General features: G+C 42.3%; 2 protein-coding genes across 2 annotated transcripts in view; one reads left to right on the plus strand and one right to left on the minus strand.

Moving 5' to 3' along the window:
- Positions 1-2,898, plus strand: part of SLC9C2 (solute carrier family 9 member C2 (putative)) — a 129,856-nt gene extending 126,958 nt beyond the window's left edge. The window contains exon 26 of the mRNA XM_023549143.1: positions 2,840-2,898. Within this exon, the coding sequence (XP_023404911.1) occupies positions 2,840-2,898 (59 nt within the window). The remainder of the gene's footprint in view (positions 1-2,839) is intronic.
- PRDX6 (peroxiredoxin 6) lies at positions 2,727-16,632 on the minus strand. The gene is made up of 5 exons (XM_010591007.3): positions 16,449-16,632; positions 11,851-12,007; positions 7,459-7,605; positions 5,536-5,682; positions 2,727-3,746 (listed from the first exon to the last, which is right to left on the minus strand). The coding sequence occupies exons 1-5, from the start codon at positions 16,541-16,543 to the stop codon at positions 3,618-3,620; spliced, it is 675 nt and encodes a 224-aa protein (XP_010589309.2). The 5' UTR covers positions 16,544-16,632; the 3' UTR covers positions 2,727-3,617.
- Positions 16,633-22,113: the final 5,481 nt, after the last annotated feature.

Genomic DNA, 22,113 nt, shown 5'->3' on the forward strand with positions numbered 1-22,113 from the left:
AGGCTTAAACATTAAGGAAATTATTTTATGTAATAGATGTTGAGAGGTAAGAAAGGTTCATGATTGGTGGAACACTGATTTATCAAAGTTCAGGCTTTTTCATTCTCTTCACTCTGCTGTTCACATTTTCTGCTTCATTCTATGGCTAGTCCCCATTCTTAGGTTGTAAGATGGCTGCCAGTGGCAGTAAGCACTTCTTGCTTTCTTATTCATATCCAGATGGAGACAAAAATTGGCTTCTAATTGCTAAGTGAGAATTCTTCTAGAAATCTCCAACAATCCTGTCTCATTGGCAAGAATTCAATCACATGCCATATCTGAACCAATCACTGACAAGAAAGTAGTAATTACCCCTTAACCAGTTAGGCCCATCCTTTAAGCTGGTATCAGTTACCTCAGAGGGGTGGGGTCCGACGTATGCTTTGAGGAGTAAATCACTATTCTAGTTCACCGCGTCCAATAATTGGCATCTTGACTTGCCTATTTAGACACAGCCATTTGGCTCCTTACCAATTCCCTGAACTTCTCACCGTGGATTCCCTACCCTTAGGGTGGAGGCTGGCAATGCGGCCAGACCTACAGCTTTTGGCAATAAGACCACAGAAGTCACAAACTCATCATTTTGATTTTCTTAGAAGACTCTCTGTTCTTGTAGTCAAAGCATTTGCTATTTGAGAAGTTACATGGACTGCCTCTCAAATTCCTGCTTCTCTCAGTCACAATGGTCATATATTACTTCATGCTCAATAAATCTCTGGATGTATAATGGAATTTATTCTACTCTGTGAAAACCAAGGACAATAATTCTCCACTGGGGAACCCTACTCCACCTGCCCAATAGTACATTAAAATAACGAACTTCGGATCACTTCTAGACTGAACTGGCATATTCATCATGTAACAGTTTGTACTTGAAAAACAATACTTGCATGAAATCTCATGGCTACTTAGTGACAGAGCCAGAACTCTGAGGATCTATGACCCCTTTTCCTTCAGCTCTTCTAGCATTTTTATATGGACATCATTTAAGTGGGCAGAGTAGATATATTTAAACAAAATTCCAAGGGTCCCACTGTCTGAGTGTCAGCAAGGCAAGTGGTTTATTAAAGTTGGGGGAAAAGTTGATGAATTCGACTTTGAATTTGTACATTCAATGGCAGAGGTCCCATTGGCCAGTAAAGATAAGACTAAAGACTCAAGTTTGAGCAATTAATGCTAGACATTTAGACTGTGAATTGTCATCATAAATGAAATTTGAAGCCAAACTCTCCAAGAAAATCAAGGACTAAAGAAAGCAAACAGCAAAGGAAGAGAAGAAAGCAACGGGAAACCTCATAGTCAGGGAAGTAATAAGAGGCAGAGGAGCTGGAGGAATCAAGGAGCAGTCATAAGAGATTTGCTACTGTTATGAGACCAGACTGTTATGCGTTCTTTAAGGGCAAAAATATATTGACTTGAGGAAGATGTGAGAGCAGCCCTCTTAAGTCTCTTTCAGACCAGCATGCCCCAGGATAGTGTTTAACTTGGATTTTTAACTTACATTCTTAACCTTCTTAGTTTCACCCATATTTCACATGTGGAGAAATCAAGGAAACTAAAGGCTTAGTGACTTGTCTAACACAGGGCACCAGGGTTCACATTTCATCTACTCAATAAAAATATATAGGGCTATATACCAGGCACAGGATACCTCTTTCTAAACCTAGGACTTAGTAGCACAGTATAAGAAAATTTTAAGACACCATGAGTTCAGAGTACAGGCAGTCTCTGACTTACTATGTATTTGAGTTATGATGAACCACACTTCAGATTTTTTTTTTTTTAAACATCTTATCAGTAGTAGTATGTACTCTACACGTTAGAGTGCATAACTTGCTGATGTTAGCATTCTCAGGTGTCCACTCACAGATGCTCGATGATGCTATGATTTACTGTTCAAAATACTGCCGTACAGCAGGTTATGGAAAAAAAAAAATTTGATTTACGTCAGAACCAAGTTTCGAGCGAGTCACAGGAACAGAGCCTCGTCCCAAGTCAGGGTGTGCCTGTAGTTAGTTATTCCAGAAACGCATAGATATGCCATCATCTTTAAGGTTCATGTTCTTAAGCTCAGCAATCCCACTAAGGCATTAGATTGGGAAGAGCTCTTTAGAGTGGAATCACAAACTTAAGGGACTACAGAATGCAGACAAGTCATAAAAGAGAAAAACGGGCCAAGGGGCATTGTGAAATCAAACGCACGTGTTCTTCAAAGACTAAAGGGGTGCACACAGGACACAATTCTCCGTAATACCTTTAGGACTGGCTCTACCTTGTGATGCTACCTTTCCTGCTGTCTTGATCTGTTTAACTTTTATCCTTGTTGTTGTTAGGTGTTGTCAAATCGGTTCCGACTCATACCAACCCCATGTACAACAGAATTAAACACTACCCGTTCCTGTGCCATCCTCACAATTATTGCTGTTTGAGCCCGTTCTTGCAGCCACTGTGTCAGTCCATCTCGTTGAGGGTCTTCCTCTTTTTTGCTGACTCTCTACCAAGTCTGATGTCCTTCTCCAGGGACTGGGCCCTCCTGATAACATGTCCCAAGTACGTGAAGATGAAGTCTCACCAATTTTGCTTCTAAGGAATATTCCGGCTGCCCTTCCTCTAAGACAGACTTGTCCTTCTGGCAGTCCACAGTATATTCAATATTCTTGGCCAAATGTGACAACACAATTCTCCGATCCAATTTAAGAAAGAATTTTATTTGCTAATCCCCAAAAAGCAAAATTCAGAAGTCACCCACTGCAAGAATAGTTATGTAATAAAACATTTTAAATCTCTTCTCTTTCCCAAGGTATGCTCTTTGATGTATGTAACATCTCAGAGCAGAAGATGTGCAGAAATACTGTGTAAAAGGCACGTGACACTTATAGTGCTCACACCTCCTCACACCTCTGTGGCAGTTGTGGGGGAACTTTTCTGCAGCCTCCCCACTTTGATAGAAATTTATCAGAAATTTTTCTTATAGCAAACTATTTAAAGACCCCCTCCCTGTTCTTCCCATTTCAGTTATTTACTGAAAGTAGAGTTGAAAGTTTTTCCCCAGCTGTGGTCAAAACACTGCATAATGAAGAACATCCCAGTTAACTGCAAGTTCTTGGGTTACGTGCTTAGATATTTACAGAGGAAGTTGAACCTCAAGCTCTGTTGCTCCCCAAAATGGGTAACGGAAGACAGAATTTGATAAGACAGCTAAAAACGTGATAATCATTCTATCATGGAGTAAAGCAGGCTTTTTAACCATGAAGTGATACTAATTAGCTGATCACAAACCCTCCAGGAATCTAACAAAATCTGAGTCCCAAATACATAATATATTTCAAAAAGAGCCAGCACAGCGTTGAGATACATGAACAGAATAGAATGCTGGTGAAGGCACAGAGTAAAGAATCCCAAGAAATGTTTAGTGCCATTTTCATTTAATAAGCCAGTAGTAGAACAGCCTAAAAAGCTTGGCTGAATCACACCAGGATGTTTTTATGGGACTACTGCAGGAAAACATGATTGGCAGCTGGCATCCTCTGGCTCACTGTGCTAGGCGAGCAGCTCCAGCACCAACTTCCTGGAGACGCTCAAGGCTGGGGAGTGTAACGGAGGTATTTCTTGCCAGATGGGAGCTCTTTGGTAAAGACTCCTTTAGGGAAAAGTTTTTTAGCTTCCTCTTCAGGGATGGTTGGAAGGACCATCACACTGTCTCCATCCTATTGAAAGACATTGAGAAGGGTGAAACTCAATTTCATAGTGATGCTTAAAGACAAGAAACAACTTCTGAAAAGTAGCTATAGATGTTATGCGAATAATCTTGTATTCTCTACTCTATCCCTTCAGGAATTTTGTTTTCATAGGTTGATTTTTGACACTTTCGTGAGGGAATATTTCCCCACCTTAATAAAAAATAGCCAGTTGCTGTTGAATCAACTCCAACTCTGTGGCAACCCCAAATGTGTCAGAGGACAACTGCTCCAGAGGGTTTTCAATGGATGACTTTTTGGAAGTAGATTGCCAGGCCTTCCTTCCAAGACACCTCTAGATAGATTCTAACCACCAACCTTTGGGTTAGCAGCCAAGCTTGTTAACTGTTTGCACCACCTAGGGAGCCCTGTTTTAAACCCAACAATGGCATGCCACCACACTTTAATTTTCAATTCTAAGTCCTTACCATGGCCTGCATGGCCCTGTGTGATTGCCTCCTGCCTCTCTCTGATCTCCAGCACCCTCACCCACCTTCTGCTGCTTCTTTTCCATCACACTGGCTTTCCTTCTATTCCTCGAACATACCAAGTTCACGTTTAGATAAAAGTCCTTGTACAAACTGTTCCTTCTGCCTGGAGTGCTTGTCCCTCACAAATATGCATGGCTTGGTCACCCATTTTCTTCATGTCCTTCTCAAAGATTTCTTAAGAGAAAGGCTATCCTTGACAGCCAAACATAAAGACACCCCTCCTGCCCCTGGGCTCCTATTCTCCCATCTGTGCCTGATAATTCTCTGTGCCACCTGCAGCACTTATCACCACCTCATATCCTAGAAGCTTGTTTAAAGTCTGACCCACTGGCATGTCAGTTCTATGAGGACAGGGGCGTTGTACTGTTCATTGCCATAGGCCCAGTGCCCACTGCTGGAGCTCAATAAATGTAAGTTCTATTAATGGGTACATAATTTAAAGGATTTGCCTATTAGAAAACAACCAAAGACAACAACACTTGGTATTCAGGTTAGTATATTTAAGAAATGCAGCAATGTTAAGGGAGTCTCTGGGTGGTGCAAACGGCTAACACGCTTGGCTGCTAACCCGGAAGCTGGAGGTTTCAGTTCACCCCAAGGCACTGTGGAAGAAAGCCCTGGTGATTTACTTTTGCAAAATCAGCCACTGTAAACCCTGTGAAGTACAGTTCTACTCTGACACACACGGCGTTGCCGTGAGTCGGAGCCGCCTCCAGGACACTGAGTACCGGTTTGTTCATACGCTCTTGTGTTGTTAGCCGTCCATGTCCTACATGCGGCAGAAATCCTAGAGACTAAAACTCTATACATAAGTTTCAGAGAATTCTCTGTCAGTTTAAAAGACTGAAGCTTAATAGAAATGAAATGCTTCAAGATATAAATACAACAAATACTTACACGGTCATGACTTAACAGGCAAATAGCCAATTAAGGTTTTGCTATAAATATTTTGCCATCAGGGAAGGGTCAGATAAAGGATTAAAAACAAAAAACCTTGTATTAGGAAAAGCAATCATTCCGACCAATTAATTTGTCCGAACAACCTAAAAGTTAAATACAGGGAATTCAGAATTTACATAAAAGGTGTTAAAGGCCTTGAAAATGTCCTCTCAGGAAATCTTAACCGCAGCCGTGGGGAAACCGCCCCCCAGTGAACCTGCTTGCCAGGCACAGGGCCCCAGGCAACACAGACCCTGAAGTACTCCTTTCTAGACTGGCCCCTCATGGCTTCTAGGCAAGTTGAGTATCTGCCCTTTTAACATCTTTACCTTCCAGTCAACCGGGGTGGCAACCCTCTTTTCTGCCGTCAGTTGGAGAGAGATAACTACTCTGAGAATCTCATCAAAGTTCCTTCCAGTCGTAGCCGGATAGAGGATGGACAGCTTCAGTTTCTTATCAGGACCAAAAATAAACACCTGCCAAGCACAAGAACGCATACACAGGATGAGTTCCTCATGTGTTTTTGGTAGTAAAGCCACTTAGAAAATGCTATAGTCATAACAAAATGTGTAAATGTGTTAAAAAAAAAAAAAAAAAAGATCAAAGATACAGCAAACTTAATCTGAGTGGCTGGAATATAGTTTTCTTCTCTACGTTATTTTTCTAAATTTAGGAAGGAATTGTGTTTGGTTCTGGCTGTCCCAAATGAGAATACTGAGATGCAAATTAATCCAGGAAAAGTGCAGCGTCATAGTCTGTCAAACTAGGAAGATTATCATAAAAATAACCCTAATGGAAGTTGATATTGGACCTTAAATACCAAAAACCAAACCCATTGCCATCAACTTGATTCTGACTCACAGCAACCCTACAGGACGGGGTAGAACTGCCCCACAGTTTACAAGGAACACCTGATTAGCAGCCATAACTCTTAACCACTAGGGTCTCCAGGCCTTAAATAGTTGTACATTTACGCAGATGAGGGACTGGGTTTGTTCCAGGGCTTCGAATCAGTTCTGCCCAGTTCAGTCATGGGAAGTGTCCCTGGAACAGACCTGAATTTTTAAAGTTACAGTGAACTGGAAAGATACCCAGAATGGGAAAAATTATAGGTTGAAACCCTGCTAGAAACTTATTCTCCGTATTAGAGAACAAGGGCAGTATATACATTGTGTAACAACCAAATCTCTTGCCCTCAGATTTTGAGCAGTCTGAAGCAGCACTGGCCTACTGAAAGATGGTGGCACCCTGCTCAAAGATGGCAGCCAGCTATGCACTTTGAATGTGTGTTGCTCTCCATTCCTGTGTTGTCAATAATCCAATCCCATGCATCAGGCTCCTGAAAGGGCTCACTATGCCTCTTCTGAATCTCCCATTCCAGGGCTCCGATCCGTAATTTTTCCTGTTCTGGTATCATGCTAAATCTGCCAAATTATATAACTTTGGGTCTGTTCCTGTTTTGCTTCGTTGGGCACAACTGAACTGGTTCGAAGCCCTGTTTTTTCTCTAATGGGCAGAGGACAGAACGAATAAGAGTTAAAAAATATAATCTAACAGTTAATCTAAAGCACAGACAAGAACTTTAAGGGGCAAAAAAGAACTTTAAGGGGCAAAAAACCCCGTTGCTGTCGAGTTGATTCCAACTGATAGCAACCCTACAGGACAGAACAGAGCTGCCCCATAGGGTTTCCAAGGGGTGCCTGGTGGATTCAAACTGCCAACCTTTTGGTTAGCAGCGGAACTCTTAACCACTACCAGGGTTAATGGTGATGAAACAGTACAGGTAGAGATAGTGAGAATGGTAACAAAATGAGAAGTATGTAACCAATGTTACTGAACTGAAGTAAATGTGAATGGATATATGTTTGGTTGTGGATACTGACACCAAAAATAAATATATATTTTTTAAAAAGTTAAAAAAGAGATCCGCTTTATGGAGAAATGGCCCTTCACTTTAAACAGAGGGCCATCAGGAGAGCTATAGAAAATACTTCTCATTTCTAGATGACCTCTCATTTATTTTTATGTACATTTCCACTAGCTATGAATTAAGCAGTTTAACAATTCAGTTGAAAAATTCAACCACCTTGCATTGCCGTTACATGTAATCAATGAGATTACCACCAATACACAGTTATACCATAATTAGAAATTTCCACTTTTCCTCTAGTTGGTCCAAGCATTTATTTACATGGCTATATAGCCTGGTCAGTCACAGAGACCATACCATAAAGTAAGTTTCTAAGACTCACCACACGAGCTGTCACAGGCATGCCCTTTTCATCCTTCTCTGCTGGATCCAGCATGCCCAAGAGGATGGCAAGGTCCCGATTCTTATCATCGATGATGGGAAAAGGTAGCTTTTCTGTGGGCTCCTCACAATTGTATGCATTGATATCCTGAAACGCAGGTGAAAGAGAACTCTAAGCCAGATACATCCTCTGAATTTAATCGGTTAATTTAAAAAAAAAAAAAAAAACCCAAACCCATTGCCATTAAGTTAATTCAGACTCATAGCGACCATACAGGATAGGGCAGAACTGCCCCCACAGGGTTTCCAAGGAGTGCCTGGTGGATTTGAACTGCCGACATTTGGTTAGCAGCCGAACACTTAACCACTACACCACCAGGGTTTCCAAACTGGTTAACAGGTAAAGGCAAAATCACAATAATTTTCTCTAAGGGATTTTAATAACAAAATAAATGAACACTCCTTATCCCAATTATTGGTTGTGAGAAATAACAGGGTACAGGACGTGGGTTGTAACCATGGACAATAAGGCCCTTTCACACCCAATTCTCTTAAAGTTCGGCATGCTTCTACTGCTTTTAGAAAGCAGCAGTAAACCCTTTAAAGGTTGAATAATGTAGTTACTCCACAATCCTCTGGGTACCCAAATAATGTAAAGACCATCAGAAACAATAGGTTCATTACATCCATCACATCTAGAAATAATGTCATATGCCAAGAAAATTCTGTGGAAGAGAGATACCAAGAAAAAAAAAAAAAAAACACATAACTTAAAGCAAACACAAGAATGGAAAGCTGAGCATATACTTTAAGGACAAGTCAAAGGTAAACTTACACTAGGGCCAAATTCGCACAGAAAAACCAAGCATTTAAGGTCTGGACTAAAGGAAAATAATGTGCTTCCCTTCCCTAATAAAACTTCAACTCACTTATTCATTTCTACTTTTCCTATCTCTGGAAGTTTTTTGTGGTGGGGGGGATCTAGCTGCATTACTGATCAAGCATTGCTATAACACTTAAGGTGGGCTAAGCACTATGGTAAGTACATGGGAAACACAGATGAGTAAGACACAGTTCCTGGCTTCAGTGGAACTTCTAATTTGTTTGATGGTTCCCATATGAAGCAACAGTAAACACGAACCTGTAATAATTCAATGGCAGACTGTAAATGCTGATGTTTAGGAAAGACTTTGAGAAAGACGCAGGACTTCTACCTGGCCCTTTGAAGGATAATGGGAGAAAGGAAGACATTTCAAGGGCAGAAACTTAATGACAGCATGCACGCAAATCAGCACAAAATTACTGACAGTGAGGAACTTAGCTGGGTAGAGCTGGGAGAAGTAATGCAAAAGAGGATTTAAAGTTGCAATAAGGTCTACATATTAAGGGGAGCCTTGAAAATAAAAATGGGGTTGATTGCATATGGATTTCTCAACAGACATGACAGGATTAAAGTGGCATTTATTAATTTTTTAATCCATTATCTTTTTTTCTTAAATTTTATTCATTTTGTTGTTGAGAATATACACAGCAAAACATACACCAATTCAACAGTTTCTACATATTTAATTCAGTGCCACTAACTATATTCTTTGAGTTGTGCAACCATTCTCACTCTCTTTTCTGAGTTGTTCCTCCCCCATTAACATAAATTCACTGGCCCCTAAGGTTCCTATCTAATCTTTCGAGTTGCCGTTTGTCAATTTGATCCCATATATACATGTACGTATAGTTCTTAAAAGAGCATAATGCTCAAGGCAGACATTTTTTACTAGTTAAGCTATTGTTTAATTTTAAGAAGACTTCAAGGGATATTGGTTTAAAGGTTATCTGAAGGCACTAAATTTCAGGGTTCATTCAGCCCCCATGGCTCCAGAAAGTCTGGCATCCATAAGAATTTGAAATTCTGTTCTGCATTTTCCCCCTTTTGATCAGGATTCTGCTATAGAATCTTTCATCAAAACATTCAGTAATGGTAGCCGGGCACCATCTAGACCTTCTGGTTCATTTCAACTCATGGTGACCCCATGTGTTGCAGAGTAGAACTGCTTTATAGGGTTTTCAGGGCTGTGACCTTTCAGAAGCAGATCGCCAGGCCTTTTTTCTGAGGCACCTCTGGGTGGGTCTAGGCACCAATCTTTCAGTTAGTAGTCAGGCACTTAACTATTGGTGCCACCCAGAGCCTCCTGTATTGTTGTTAGGTGCTGCTGACTGACTAGAACCGCTCCAGAGGGTTTTTTTGATTGTAATCTTTACATAAGCAGATCACCAGGACCTTCTACTGTGGAACTGCTGGGCGAGTTCAAACTGCCAACCTTTTGGTTAGCAGCCAAGTGTTTAACCATTAGCACAATTAAAATTCGGTGCCATTGAGTTGATTCCGACTTACAGTGACCCTACAGAACACAGCAGAACCACCACACAAGGTTTCTAAGGAGTGGCTGGTAGATTCGAAGTGCTGACTTTTTGGTTAGCAAACGTAGCTCTTAACCACAGCACCACCAGGGCAACCCTGAACAAGTCCCTCCAACTCTGAGCAAAAAAAGGAAAAGGGAAAAGCCTATGTATCTACCTGGGTGGGCTGCTGCTAGGCTCTAATGAAAAGCTGCTTATGAAAATACTGTTGAGATGCCAGTTAACATTCACTGCCAAATATAACCTATGAAAAAAAAATCTACCTTAAGAAAGAGAACTGCCCTTCCCTTTTGAACCCACCAGATGCTCCATGGAAGATGTGGTAGTCTGTTTCCATAAAGATTTACAGCCTTGGAAACCCCTATGGGGCAGTTCTACTCTGTCATACAGGAATACCATGAGTCTGAATCGAGTCTAGGGCAGTAGGTTTTTCTCCTGTGCATGATTCTTCCTATACCCTTAAGATTAACTGCTATAAAATGGCCATGGGATGCAGCCCCAGTCACAAGCTCACAAGTCAGTAAAACACTACATCTTTTATTCAGTTGTGTATGAAGTGCTTGACATAATGCCTAGTACACAGTAAGCATTCCTCAAAAGTTGGCTATCTTTATTAAGTAGCACATTGCAGCAAAGTCCTTAAAATGTTCTCAAGCAAGTTTAGACAGCCAAAATTACAGTCCAAGTAAACCACTTTGCTGAAAATAGACAAATAACTTCATTCATTCAACAAATACGTACTGAGTACCTAGGATGCGCTGAGTAAGAAGCACTATTCCAGCAGGGCACAAAACCAGTCTCTCTGCCCTGGTGAAGCCTACATGCTGGTGGGGAGAGACAAAGGAAACATGCAACATGCAGAATATTTTAGATGGTGACAAGTGCTAAGGAGGAAAATTAATCAAAGGGGAACAGGAAATGGGGAGGGGACTTGTAATTTTAAGATAAGGAGGCCAAGAAGGGCCTTAATGAGGTGTCATTTGAGTAGAGACCCAAAAGATGTGAGGGCAAGCCACAGACAACCTGGGGTAAGACGAGTCTTCCAAATATAATTCTGTATATATTTTCAAGGTAGAGCCAACAAACTTGCTGATGAATCAGACATGTGATGTGAAAAACCAAGAGGAGTTAAAGACGGCTCCTGCATTTTTGGCCTGAGTAACTAAAAAAATGCAGTTGCCATTACCTGAGATACATAAGACCCTGGGATAAAGAACAAGAGCCCAGTTTTGGACATGCTGGGTTTGAGATGACTGGATTGTCCTGAGGAAATATCAAGTAAGAAGTGGTTATACCAATTTGGAAGCCAGCAAAGTATGGCCTTGAGATGGAAATTTGGGAATCATAGCACACAGACAGTGTGGATGAGCTCACCAAGGGAAAGGGTATAAATAGAACACGGAAGAGGTCTAGGAAATGAGTTTGGGACAACTCCAGCATGAATCAGGAGTTGGGAAATGATGAAGAATCAATCCAAGAGCTTGAGCAGGAATAGCAAGAGATGTCATGTCTTGGAAGCCAAAACAGGAAAATGCTTCAGGATCAACTGACTGATCAGTTGGGTTGAATGCTACTGGTGGGCCAACAAAGGTGAGGGTTGAGAACTGACCACTGGATTTAAAAATGTGGAGGTCACTGTGCAGCCAAAGATAGATTTTCAAATAATCAGTGAAGACTGTGCCTGAGGTTTACTTGTATGTTCACCTCATAAACCAAGTACTCTCTATAACCTATAACCTCAGGCTCAAAGTGCACGCAGGGCTTCAAACCTGTGAGTTCTGATTGGAACCCCTGCTGAGAATTTGCCTTTCTAAAAATTTTCCTAAGAATCTTGTTAAAATGTAGATCCTGATTCAGTATATCTGCAGTGGAAATGCAAACTTTCAGCAAGGGACTTGTTAGAGATGCGAATTCTCAGCAGTGGTTTAAACTGGAAGGAACTGGTTGGAAGCCCTGAGTAAATGCACTGGTACTCTACCTTGCTCCAGGCAAGATGGTCTTCAACACTGTCTATTGAAAGGGCAATCAACTTAACATTCCTCTTGGCAAATTCTGGTGCCAGCTTTGCAGCTCTGCCAAGCTCCGTGGTGCATACTGGGGTAAAGTCACGCGGGTGGGAGAAGAGAATGCCCCATCTGAAATGAAGGAAAAGAAAGTCACAACTGAGTGAAGAGACATCACTGCCATCCTGTACAGCGAGAAGTCACAATTCCTGGATCAAAGGCAGGCTTTTTCTTTTTTAAATGAATATTTATGAAGATACTGAAACTTCTCTTTTGAGGGATGCCTTTCAACCTTCTTATCTCCAGAAAAGCCTATGTTCAGAACTCAACTCAATCAGAGATATGAAATGCAAGACACAAATATTTTTAAAAGCTGTTAATTTAGGGGTGTTGCCTCCTTTAGTAACTATGGGGCCACCCTGACTCCTTTTCAGCTAATAAAATCTGTGCTACTCAAACCAAGTAGCTCATTGAAATACTTTTTTTCCCTTCTGACCCTCTTCTACATTTTTTCTAAGCACAGAAACTCTGACATTCAGCTCCAATAATGGATGTCCCAATATACCCCGAATCCAAATGCCTGACTGCAACAATGACCAGGTTATGTAATCAGAAATAAACAGGTTTCCACGTCCTATTTACGTGTAAAATTAAGTTTGTCCCTTGGCTTCTTTGGAGAGAATAGACACAAATTCTTTTGTAAAACTACTCTACTGATCTAACCTGCGGAACAGATGCTCAATATTCATCCCTAACAAAAGAAAAGCATTTGAACAGTTTTACCTCTCTCTTCATTTGCAGTTTCTTTTTCTTGTTTCAGGCCAAGCAAGTAGACAACTGACAGGCTACAATAGAGATTTCTACAGCTACAGATTCTTAGTAAATGCTACTACTAAGACATCATTGTCTAAGGTGAAACTTGTATAGATGACTAGTATGTTTCAAGCTAACAGTAACCAAAAATCTCTGGACTACCATGTCTTCTTCCTGGGCAACAGAAATTATTATTTCAACTGAAAAGGAAAACTTAACACCCAGTCTCTATACACCCATCCACTGAAAACCCTTAGGTAGGATCCTAAACTTGTAGATCGCTACATCCAGCCAGGATGCCAAGCTAACCTCTCCAAGTATGCCAAATTTCCCTGAGTACAAAGAAGGGAGCAGAGATAACAGGCGCTTCTCAACTACATCTGCCACTCCACTCCGAAGGCGTCAGGAAAGGAAATGTCCTTCTTATGAAAAGGATGGAGGGCCTTATAGCAAGACTGGGGAGAAAAAGGTACTACTTTGAGATTGTGGAGGTGTCTGTGGTATGTTTACTTTTTTAAAAGGGTGGTAAGAGGGACATACATCTTTTGAAAGGAGCCCTGGTGGCACAACAGTTAAACACTTGGCTGCTTGCTACCTGAAAGGTCAGCAGTTTGAAATCACCTGTAGCTCCATGTGAGAAAAGACTTGGTGATCTGCTCCCATAAAGATTACAGCCTTGGAAGCCCGACAGGGCAGTTCTACTCTGTCCTATAGGGTTGCGTGATTCAGAATCGACTCAGTGGCACACGACAACATAACTTTTAAAATAAAGAATCTATCTGTGGGTAAAATCTAGGCCTTAGATTCTATGGAAAAGGACCTATTTAAGGGTCAGATGAGACAAGAGTTTCCAGATGGGAAGAAAAGATGTAACAGGGTGTTTCTTCCTGTATTGTTAAAGGGGCAATAAATTAGAAGTTAGGGGTTCTCTTTCTATTCAGTTAATAGAGACTGTCATGAATTGAATTGCATCCCCCCCAAATTTCTGTCAACTTGGCTAGGCCATGATTCCCAGTATTGTGTGATTATCCACCATTTTGTCATCTGATGTGACTTTCCTAAGTGTTGTAGATTCTACCTCTATGATGTTAATGAGGCATGATTAGAGGCAGTTATTTAAGAGTCAGTATTCAATCTACAAGATTAGATTGTATCTTAAACCAGTCACATTTGAGATATAAAAGAGAAGAAAGCAGAAAGACATGGGAACCTAATCATCACCAAGAAACAGTGGCCAGAAGTGTGTCCTTTGGACTGTGAGTCCCTGTGCTGAGAAGCTCCTAGTCTAAGGGAAAATTGATGACCAGGACCTTCCTCTAGAGCTGACAGACAGAAAAAGCCTTCCCTTGGAGCTGGTACCCTGAATTTGGACTTCTAGCCTCCTAGGCCGTGAAAGAATAATTTTCTCTTTGTTAAAGCCATTCACTTGTGGTATTTCTGTTACAGCAACACTACAAATGTCTGACCTTGGTCTGCCTTCCCCTCTAGGGCTCCCTACTGCTGCTCTTAAGAGTAATTCAATTACACTATCCTATTTCCTTCCTTCCTTCCTCATTTTCAAAAGACTAAAGGTTTCCTCCTTTAAGGGAACGGTCCAAACCCACTAACCCCCCAGAAAACACACACTTTGTTTAGTGAAGATGTACTGTGGAGAAGCTGCTTTTACCACATATAAGCATAGTACAGAAACAGTGATAAGGCTCAATAAACTCACCCAAGAGAGCACCCAAACCTCTTTAGTTTTTTCCCAATTGTCAGGGGTAGTTGGATACCAGTCATGTTTGAAATTATTTTAATCCCCCCCACGAAAAAAACATGGATCAAAAATTGACAGTCTGAAAAGAGATTACATACAGAATTGAGTCTGGAAAAATTATACATTAGACAAAAATCCATGTATTATAATGATACAAACGGTTCAAACTCCTTTTGAAGTAAGGGCAGGTATACTATACCATGTCTGGCCTTAGGTAGACTAGTATATTAGTGTTTATATTGTTGTTGTTAGGTGCCATCGAGTTGGTTCTGACCCATAGTGACATTATAGGACAGAGTATAACTGCCCCATAGGGTTTCCAAAGAGCGGCTGGTAGATTTGAACTGCTGACCCTTTAGTTAGCAGCTGAACTCTTAACCACTAGGGCTCCATTTGTTTTTAGATGCAGATAATTTTCCTATCTTTCTACTGGGTCCCTGAGAAGGTACCACTTCTAACCAAACTGAGACAGATTCAGAGGGGAATAAACAACAACAAGAAATCAAAACAGTATGGTTAGTTCAAATAGTGACAAAATTTAAATTATTGCTACAGTAAATATGCTTTGTGTTAATATTTATCTTTAATCCATTCAAGCCAAGAGTTCTGGTATGATTTTGTGCTTTATGGCCTGATGTGGGTTTCCTGGGGGTATCAAAATCACTCCCAGGTTCTCTGCACAGCCCTGTCCAATCATTGATTAATCTCATAAACTTCTCTCTCTCTCTTTCCCCTGGATACAAAAAACTGGCTGCCATGGAGTCAATTCCGACTCATAGAGACCCTATAGGACTGAACAGAACTGCCCCCAGGGGGTTTCCAAGGAGTTGCTGGTGGATTCCAACTGCTGACTTTTTGGTTAGCAGCCAGCTTTTAACCACTGCGTTACCCCCAGCTATACAAAGCATACAAACTGGGGAGGAAATGTCAGGCCCAGGAGCACCAAGCAGTGTAGTCACTGGAACCCCTGAACCGTGATATAAACCAGGCATCTCAAAGTATGCTGATTCAGGAGCTGTAAAACAAGAGTAGCACCAATATTCTCCAGTTGTAACGGTATGACTGCCAGGCCAGATAACGGGTCAGAGACTCGACTATCACCAGCAAGATCATGTGTCGGAATAAGTGGGAGGGAGCAATGGGGGCAAACCAGTGGGGAAACAAAAGGGTCGCAAAGCAAGGAGGTGCCACGTGTCCCCACGCCTGGACCGGCCTACAAGAGCAAGACTAGGTCACTGCAGCTCAACCACGGCAGAAAGCCCTTCCCTCAAAGTGTTGCAAGTTCTGGAATGAAGGACGCACCTACATACAGTGTTCTCAGTTCCTCCCAAAACTATTACCACCTTACCACTGGAGGAGGCTCTGGACAAAAAGTCTTTCAGCCACTTAGCAGGAGGTGGACTTAAATTTTTACGTGTTGTGCCAGCAGCCCATAAACACTACAGTAGTACGCAGAACCTTGAGACAGAAAACACGTGGGCCCTCCGCCAAACCTGCGGCCAGTGGCTCTGTCCTCTGTCCCACTCCGGCCTTAGGCACCCATCTTCCCCAGGAGCAAATTCCAGAACGGAGGGAGAGAGGGTGGTGCTACCCCGGGCACGAGTCCCGGGAAGTGACCGCTGATACCTCCCCACCCTGCCCCCACCAGCCCTTGGCCGGACCACGCTGCTAGCAGTTTACCAAACCCAGTTAAAGGGAAAACAAACCCTCCTCCGCACCAGACTCGGCTCCCGGGTCGCGCTTCCCTCCCCACTCCCCCGCCACCCCCAGGCCAGCACAGCCACGCTAGTGGCCGACACAGGGAGGGCCGGGGGCCGCCGCCCCAAGAAACTCGGATATTAGCCACCCGGCGAGAGGCACGTGCGGCGACCGGTGCGGGGGCGGGTGGGGGGTGGCGCGCGGGGGCTGAGGAGTGGGAGGACGAAAGGGAGAAGAAGCAGGGCAGTCACCTCCCAGCCCGGGCGTAACCGCAGGCCAGGGCAGGGCTACGAGCTGGCTACTTACGAGTCTCCCAGATAGTCATGGAAACGGATGCGGCCGACGGTGGTGACAGCCTCGAAGTTGGGGGCTTCGTCCCCAAGAAGCAGACCTCCGGGCATGGCGGCAGCGGTGACGCGGAGGAAGAGGCGGCGCACCAGCAGCACACACCAGCCCGCTAGTTCTAGCGACGAAAGCGGCGGGCCTCCCGAGCCGCGGAAAAAGTGGAGGGGGCGGGCCCGGCGTGGTGGGCGGGGCCGCGGCTGGAGTAGGCGGGAGGGGGGCCCGACTGGCCGGCGCTAGGGGCGGAGGGCTGGCACTAGCGCGGGTCTGCCTTCACGTGACGCGGGACTCAGTGACGTCGCGACGGGAGGCTTGGGGGTGCACAGACCTTGACCTTGCAGGGCATTTGGGCTTTGGGGATGAAAGGAAGCAGAACGCCCTGGAAAGACGGGGGTCTCAAGGCGGAGGAGCGCTGGGGCGGGTATGCATCTGCAAGGGCTGCACACCCCCGTACCCCCGGAGAGCCGCATGGGTCCGCGTAGACCCTCCTGCACACCTACTCGCGGCCGACTCCTGACTGAGAGGTCAGGTCAACCTTCCTCCCAGCCCTTGTGTAAGGAGCGCCTGGAGTCCTGACCGCCCCAGCCAGACTAGCTTTGATGAGTGTCCTCTCTGTCAGAGGATGTGGCAAGACTGAGACCTGGGGAGGACCTTCTGTCAGAGGAAGTGGCTTCTCATTGCAACAGAAATTCTCGCTCCCGTGTCAGCGGGAATAAACTTGTAATGTTGTTCCCCTCCTCCATCCCAGAGTTCCTTATGAACCATAAAATATCTAACACCATTGTCGTGGAATCTAGATGTAAATTTTAAAACATGCTTATTGAGACCATGCGCAAGTCAATTCTGCCAGCCAGGGAGATACGGAAAAAACCAGACCCGCCATGGAGTCGATTCCGACTCACGGCGACCCCATAGGACAGTAGAGCTGCCCCATAGAGTTTCTGAGGAGAGCCTGGTGGATTCGAACTGCCCACCTTTTGGTTAGTAGCTATAGCACTTAACCACTACAACACTGCGGTTTCCTTAAATGCATTTATGTGCTTTCTATGTTCCAAGCATAAGGTAGACAAGATGCCTGCTCTCATGGAACCTTTTTTCTAGTGACTCACTAGACGGAATACAGACAGGAAGTACATAATTAAACAAGAATATTTTAGACAGCAATAAATCCTATTCAATTCAGAGAATTACTTAATTATTCAGACAACTAAAATAAGGATATGTGCTAGAAAGTGACTAAGGGATTGCTTTGGATTGGGTGGTCTGGAAAATCTTCCAGGATAATGCAAAGTACTCCTCGCACATACTGCCTAGCACATACTAGGCAAAGCAAGAGTTATTGCATGAACCAGTAACATCATCCAGATAATAGCTACCATTTCCTGGGCGCTTCCTATGTGCAGGGGCAAATTATTCAATAGGCAAGGCAAGCATGGTGCTTACGTTGCTTACCAGATCATCTGTAGCGAACAGTTTCGCATGTAAACTTGTTCACTACAGATTAGTAAACACAGGAAAACCTGTGCTTTTCTTGTTTAGTGGGTAGTCAGTTCCTGTCAGGGACTGTAAATTTGAAAAGAGGTTTTGATTCTGTAGGAAGATGCCGTGGAGTTGGGAAAGAGAGAGATGCCAGCCATACCTAGAAGCAGAATCTTTGATGTGGGGAAAAAACATGAAATTGTTCACTACAGATGATCTGGTAAGCAAGGCAAGCACTGTGTCTACCTTGCCTGTTGGATAATCCGCCCCTGCCAGGGACAGATTACCCCATAAGCAAGACAAGAAGGGGCTTACTTGTGCTCGCTTTTTTGCATTTCATTGGTCTGTATTTTTCTTTTTTGTGGTGTCTTTGCCTGGTTTTGGTATCATGGTTGTGCTAGCTTCATAAAATGAATTTGGAAGTATCCCTTCTTTTTCTATGTTCTGAAATAGTTCGAGTAGTACTGGTATAAGCTTTTCTCTGAATGTTTGGTAGAATTCTCCAATGAAGCCATCTGGGCAAGGGTGTTTTTTTTGTTGTTGTTGGGAGTTTTTGTTTGTTTGTTTATTACCTTTTCAATCTCTTCTCTTGTTATGGGCCTATTCAGATTTTCAACATCATTTTGTGTTAGTTTGGGTAGTAGCTAGTGTGTTTCCAGAAATTTGTCCAGATCCTCTAGGTTTTCAAATTTGTTGGAGTATAGTTTTTCATATCACTGTCTTATGATCCTTTTTATTTCAGTTGCGTCTGCTGTAAAGCCCCCTATTTCATTTCTTATTTGGGTTACTTGTGTCTTCTGTTTTTTGTCAGTTTAGCCAGTGGTTTGTCGATTTTGTTGATCCTTTCCAAGAACCAACTTTTGGTTTTGTTGATTCATTCTATTGTTTTTCTATTCTCTATTTCATTTATTTCTCCTCTGGTCTTTATCATTTCCTTTCTTCTGGTGGGTATGGGCTTCTTTTGCTGTTGTCTTTCTGTTTGCTCTAGTAGTGTAGCTAATTTTTTGATTTTGTCCCTTCTTTTTTGATGTGTGCATCTGTTGCTATAAATTGACTTCTGAGCACTGCCTTTGCTGTGTTCCGAAGGTTCTGGTATAATGTGTTTTCATTCTTGTTTGATTCTAGGAATTTTTTTTATTCCATCTCTGATTTCTTCTGTTACCCAGTGGTTTTTAAGCAGGGTGTTATTGAGTTTCCATGTAATTGATTTTTTTTTCCTTGTTCTTCCTATTGTTAATTTCTGCTTTGATGGCACTGTGATCAGAGAAGATACTTTGTATTATCTCAATGTTTTGGATTTTGTTGAAGGTACCTTTGTGGCCTAAGATGTGGTCTGTTCTGGAAATGTTCTATGTGCGTTAGAAAAGAATGTGTACTTTGCAGCTGTCGGGTGAAGTGTCCTATATATGTCTATGAGGTCAAGTTGGCTGATTGTGGCCTTTAGATCTTCTGTATCTTTGTTGAATTTCTTTCTAGATGTTCTGTCCTTTACCGGGAGTGGTGTGTTGAAGTCTCCTAGTATTATTGTGGAACTGTCAATTTCTCTTTTCAGTGTTGTTAGAGTTTGTTTTATGTATTTTGGAGCCCTGTCATTGGGTGCATAGATAGTTATTATGTCTTCATGATGCACAGTCCTTTTAATCATTATATAATGCCCTTCTTTGTCTTATGTGGTGGATTTTGTTTTAAAGTCTATTTTATGTGAGATTAGTATTGCCACTCCTGCTCTTTTTTGGTAACTGTTGGCTTGATATATTTTTTTTCCATCCTTTGATTTTTAATAAATTTACATCTTTGTTTCTAAGGTATGTCTCTTGTAGACAGCAATTTGATGGATCCTTTTTTTTATCCATTATGTCACTCTCTTTCCCTTTATGGGTGCATTAGACCATTTATGTTCAGGGTAATTATAGATAGGTGTGAGTTTATTGCTGTCATTTTTTAGTGCTTTTTTTTTTTTTTGTGGTGCTGACATTTTCTTTGTTCCTCATATTCTCCTGTACTTAATTACTTTTGTTTGTGGGTTTTTTTTTTCATTTGTTTTGTAGATTTCGTTTTTACTGAGACTTTATGTTTTTCTTCTTTATTTTGATAAGTAGATTTGTTAACTTTGTGGTTACCTTGAAATTTACCCTTATCTTCCTAAGTTTGAACCAGCCTTTTCTTACTTGGTATTGCCTTGCCTCTTCTCCACTAGAGAATTCTATACCTACACCATTTTATTCTCTCTTATTTTTCTGACATTCTTGTCCTTTACAGGTTGACCTCTCTGGATCCCTGTTGTAAATCTTTCAGTTTTTAATAGTCCTTGAGAGTTCATTTCCTAGGTTGGTATCTGGCTGGTGTGATCTTGTATCCTAGATTCAAGCTGTCATCTGATGTTACTTGTTCTCAAACCAAACGACTCCCTTTAGTAATTCCTGTAAGTTTGGTTTGGTTTTTATGTGTTCACATAATTTCTGTTTCTCTGGAAATGTCCTCATTTCACCATCATATTTGAACAAGAGTTTTGCAGGATATATTATTCTTGGTTGGCAATTTTTTTCTTTCAAGGTTTTATATATGTCATCCCATTGCCTTCTTGCCTGCATGGTTTCTGCCAAGTAATCAGAGTTTAATCTTATTGTTTCCCCTCTGTATGTGACTTTTTGTTTTTCTCGAGCTGCTTTCAGGATTCTTTCTTTGTCTATGGTTTTAGCAAGTGTGATTATGACATGCCTTGGTGATTTTCTTTTGGAGTCTATCCTATATGGGGTTCATTAAGCTTCTTGGATGGTCACCTTTTCATCTTTCATGATATCAGGGAAGCTTTCTGTCAGCCATTCTTCAATGGTCCTCTCTGTGTTTTCTGTTTTCTCCCCCCATTTTGGAACTCCGATCACTCGCAGATTTTTTTTTGTGATTGTATCCCACATCATTCTCAGAGTTTCTTCATTTTCCTTCGTTCTTCTGATTTCTCCTCAGACAAAGTAGTATCTCAGTATTTGTCTTCAAGTTTGCTGATCCTATCTTCCATTGTTTCAAACCTGCTCCTCAGCCCTTCTATGACACTGTCCATTTCTGAAATCTTGTTTATGTTTTGGATTTCTAACTGTTGTTTTTGTATGATTTCTAGTTGTGAATTTATCTTGACATTTTGTTCCTGTATTATTTTCCTGAATTATTCCATCGTTTTGACTGTATTTTCCATGATTTTGTCTGCCTTTTCCATGAATTTGTCTATTTTTTCCTCACTTTTGTCTGCTTTTTGCATCAACTCTTGGATAGCTCTGAATGTTAGAGATTTGAATTCCCAGGTAGTTCCAGAGCCTTTTCTTCTACTGGGAAGTCATCTGGTGCTTTATTTTGGACACCTACTGGAACCATCCTGTCCTTTTTTTAATATGTTTTGGTATTGTCTGCTGTCTTTGGGTGATTCGGTAGTTATTTCCTTCATTTATTGATTGTAGATTTGTTTCATCCTGCTTTTTTGTTTTATTTGGTTATATCTGAGCTGGCGGGCTGTGCATTTTTTGTTGTTTGCTTGTCTGTAGGCACAGTACTTCTCACCGCCTTGTCCAATGGGCAGGGCCTGTCGCACAGCTATGGTGTGGCAGGATAGGTCCAGCTGAAGGGGAGGGGCTGAGATGGGTTGTTTGTGACATGTACTGGGGCTGACAGGGTGGACTGGGGGTTGGTGCAGGGGACGTTTCAGTAGGCTGCGCCTGTGCTCTTTGGGGATGTGATGCTCAGCGCGTGGTGCAGATAGGCAGGAAGGAAGGGGGAGGTTGTGATGTGTGGAGCTAAATTGGGTATGAGAAAGGAGAGAGAGATTGGTGTCAAAAAAAGAAAAAAAGTCCTGAGAGAGTCTGCTGTTGAAGTGGAGAGATGAGAAAATGAGAAATGAATAAAAACAAAAGAGAAAAAAATTAAAAAGAAAGAAAGAAAGAAAGAAATGCCCCCAGGGATCCCACCAACGCGGCTGCACGGACCAGGGAATTGGCTCCCAAGGCATGCAGTACAGACAACAGAGAATGAAGAGAGATACAGAGCGGAGGTCCCTTATCAGCTAATGTAGCACGGATTCACTATCTTGGACTCCTGTTGGAAATCGATGGACAGTGAGTAGGGGAAGCAGTATGGCCCAGCTAGAAGGGGCGGAGATGGCACA

The sequence above is a fragment of the Loxodonta africana genome, chromosome 25, assembly GCF_030014295.1.
Source record: "Loxodonta africana isolate mLoxAfr1 chromosome 25, mLoxAfr1.hap2, whole genome shotgun sequence".
Taxonomy (NCBI): Eukaryota; Metazoa; Chordata; class Mammalia; order Proboscidea; family Elephantidae; genus Loxodonta; species Loxodonta africana.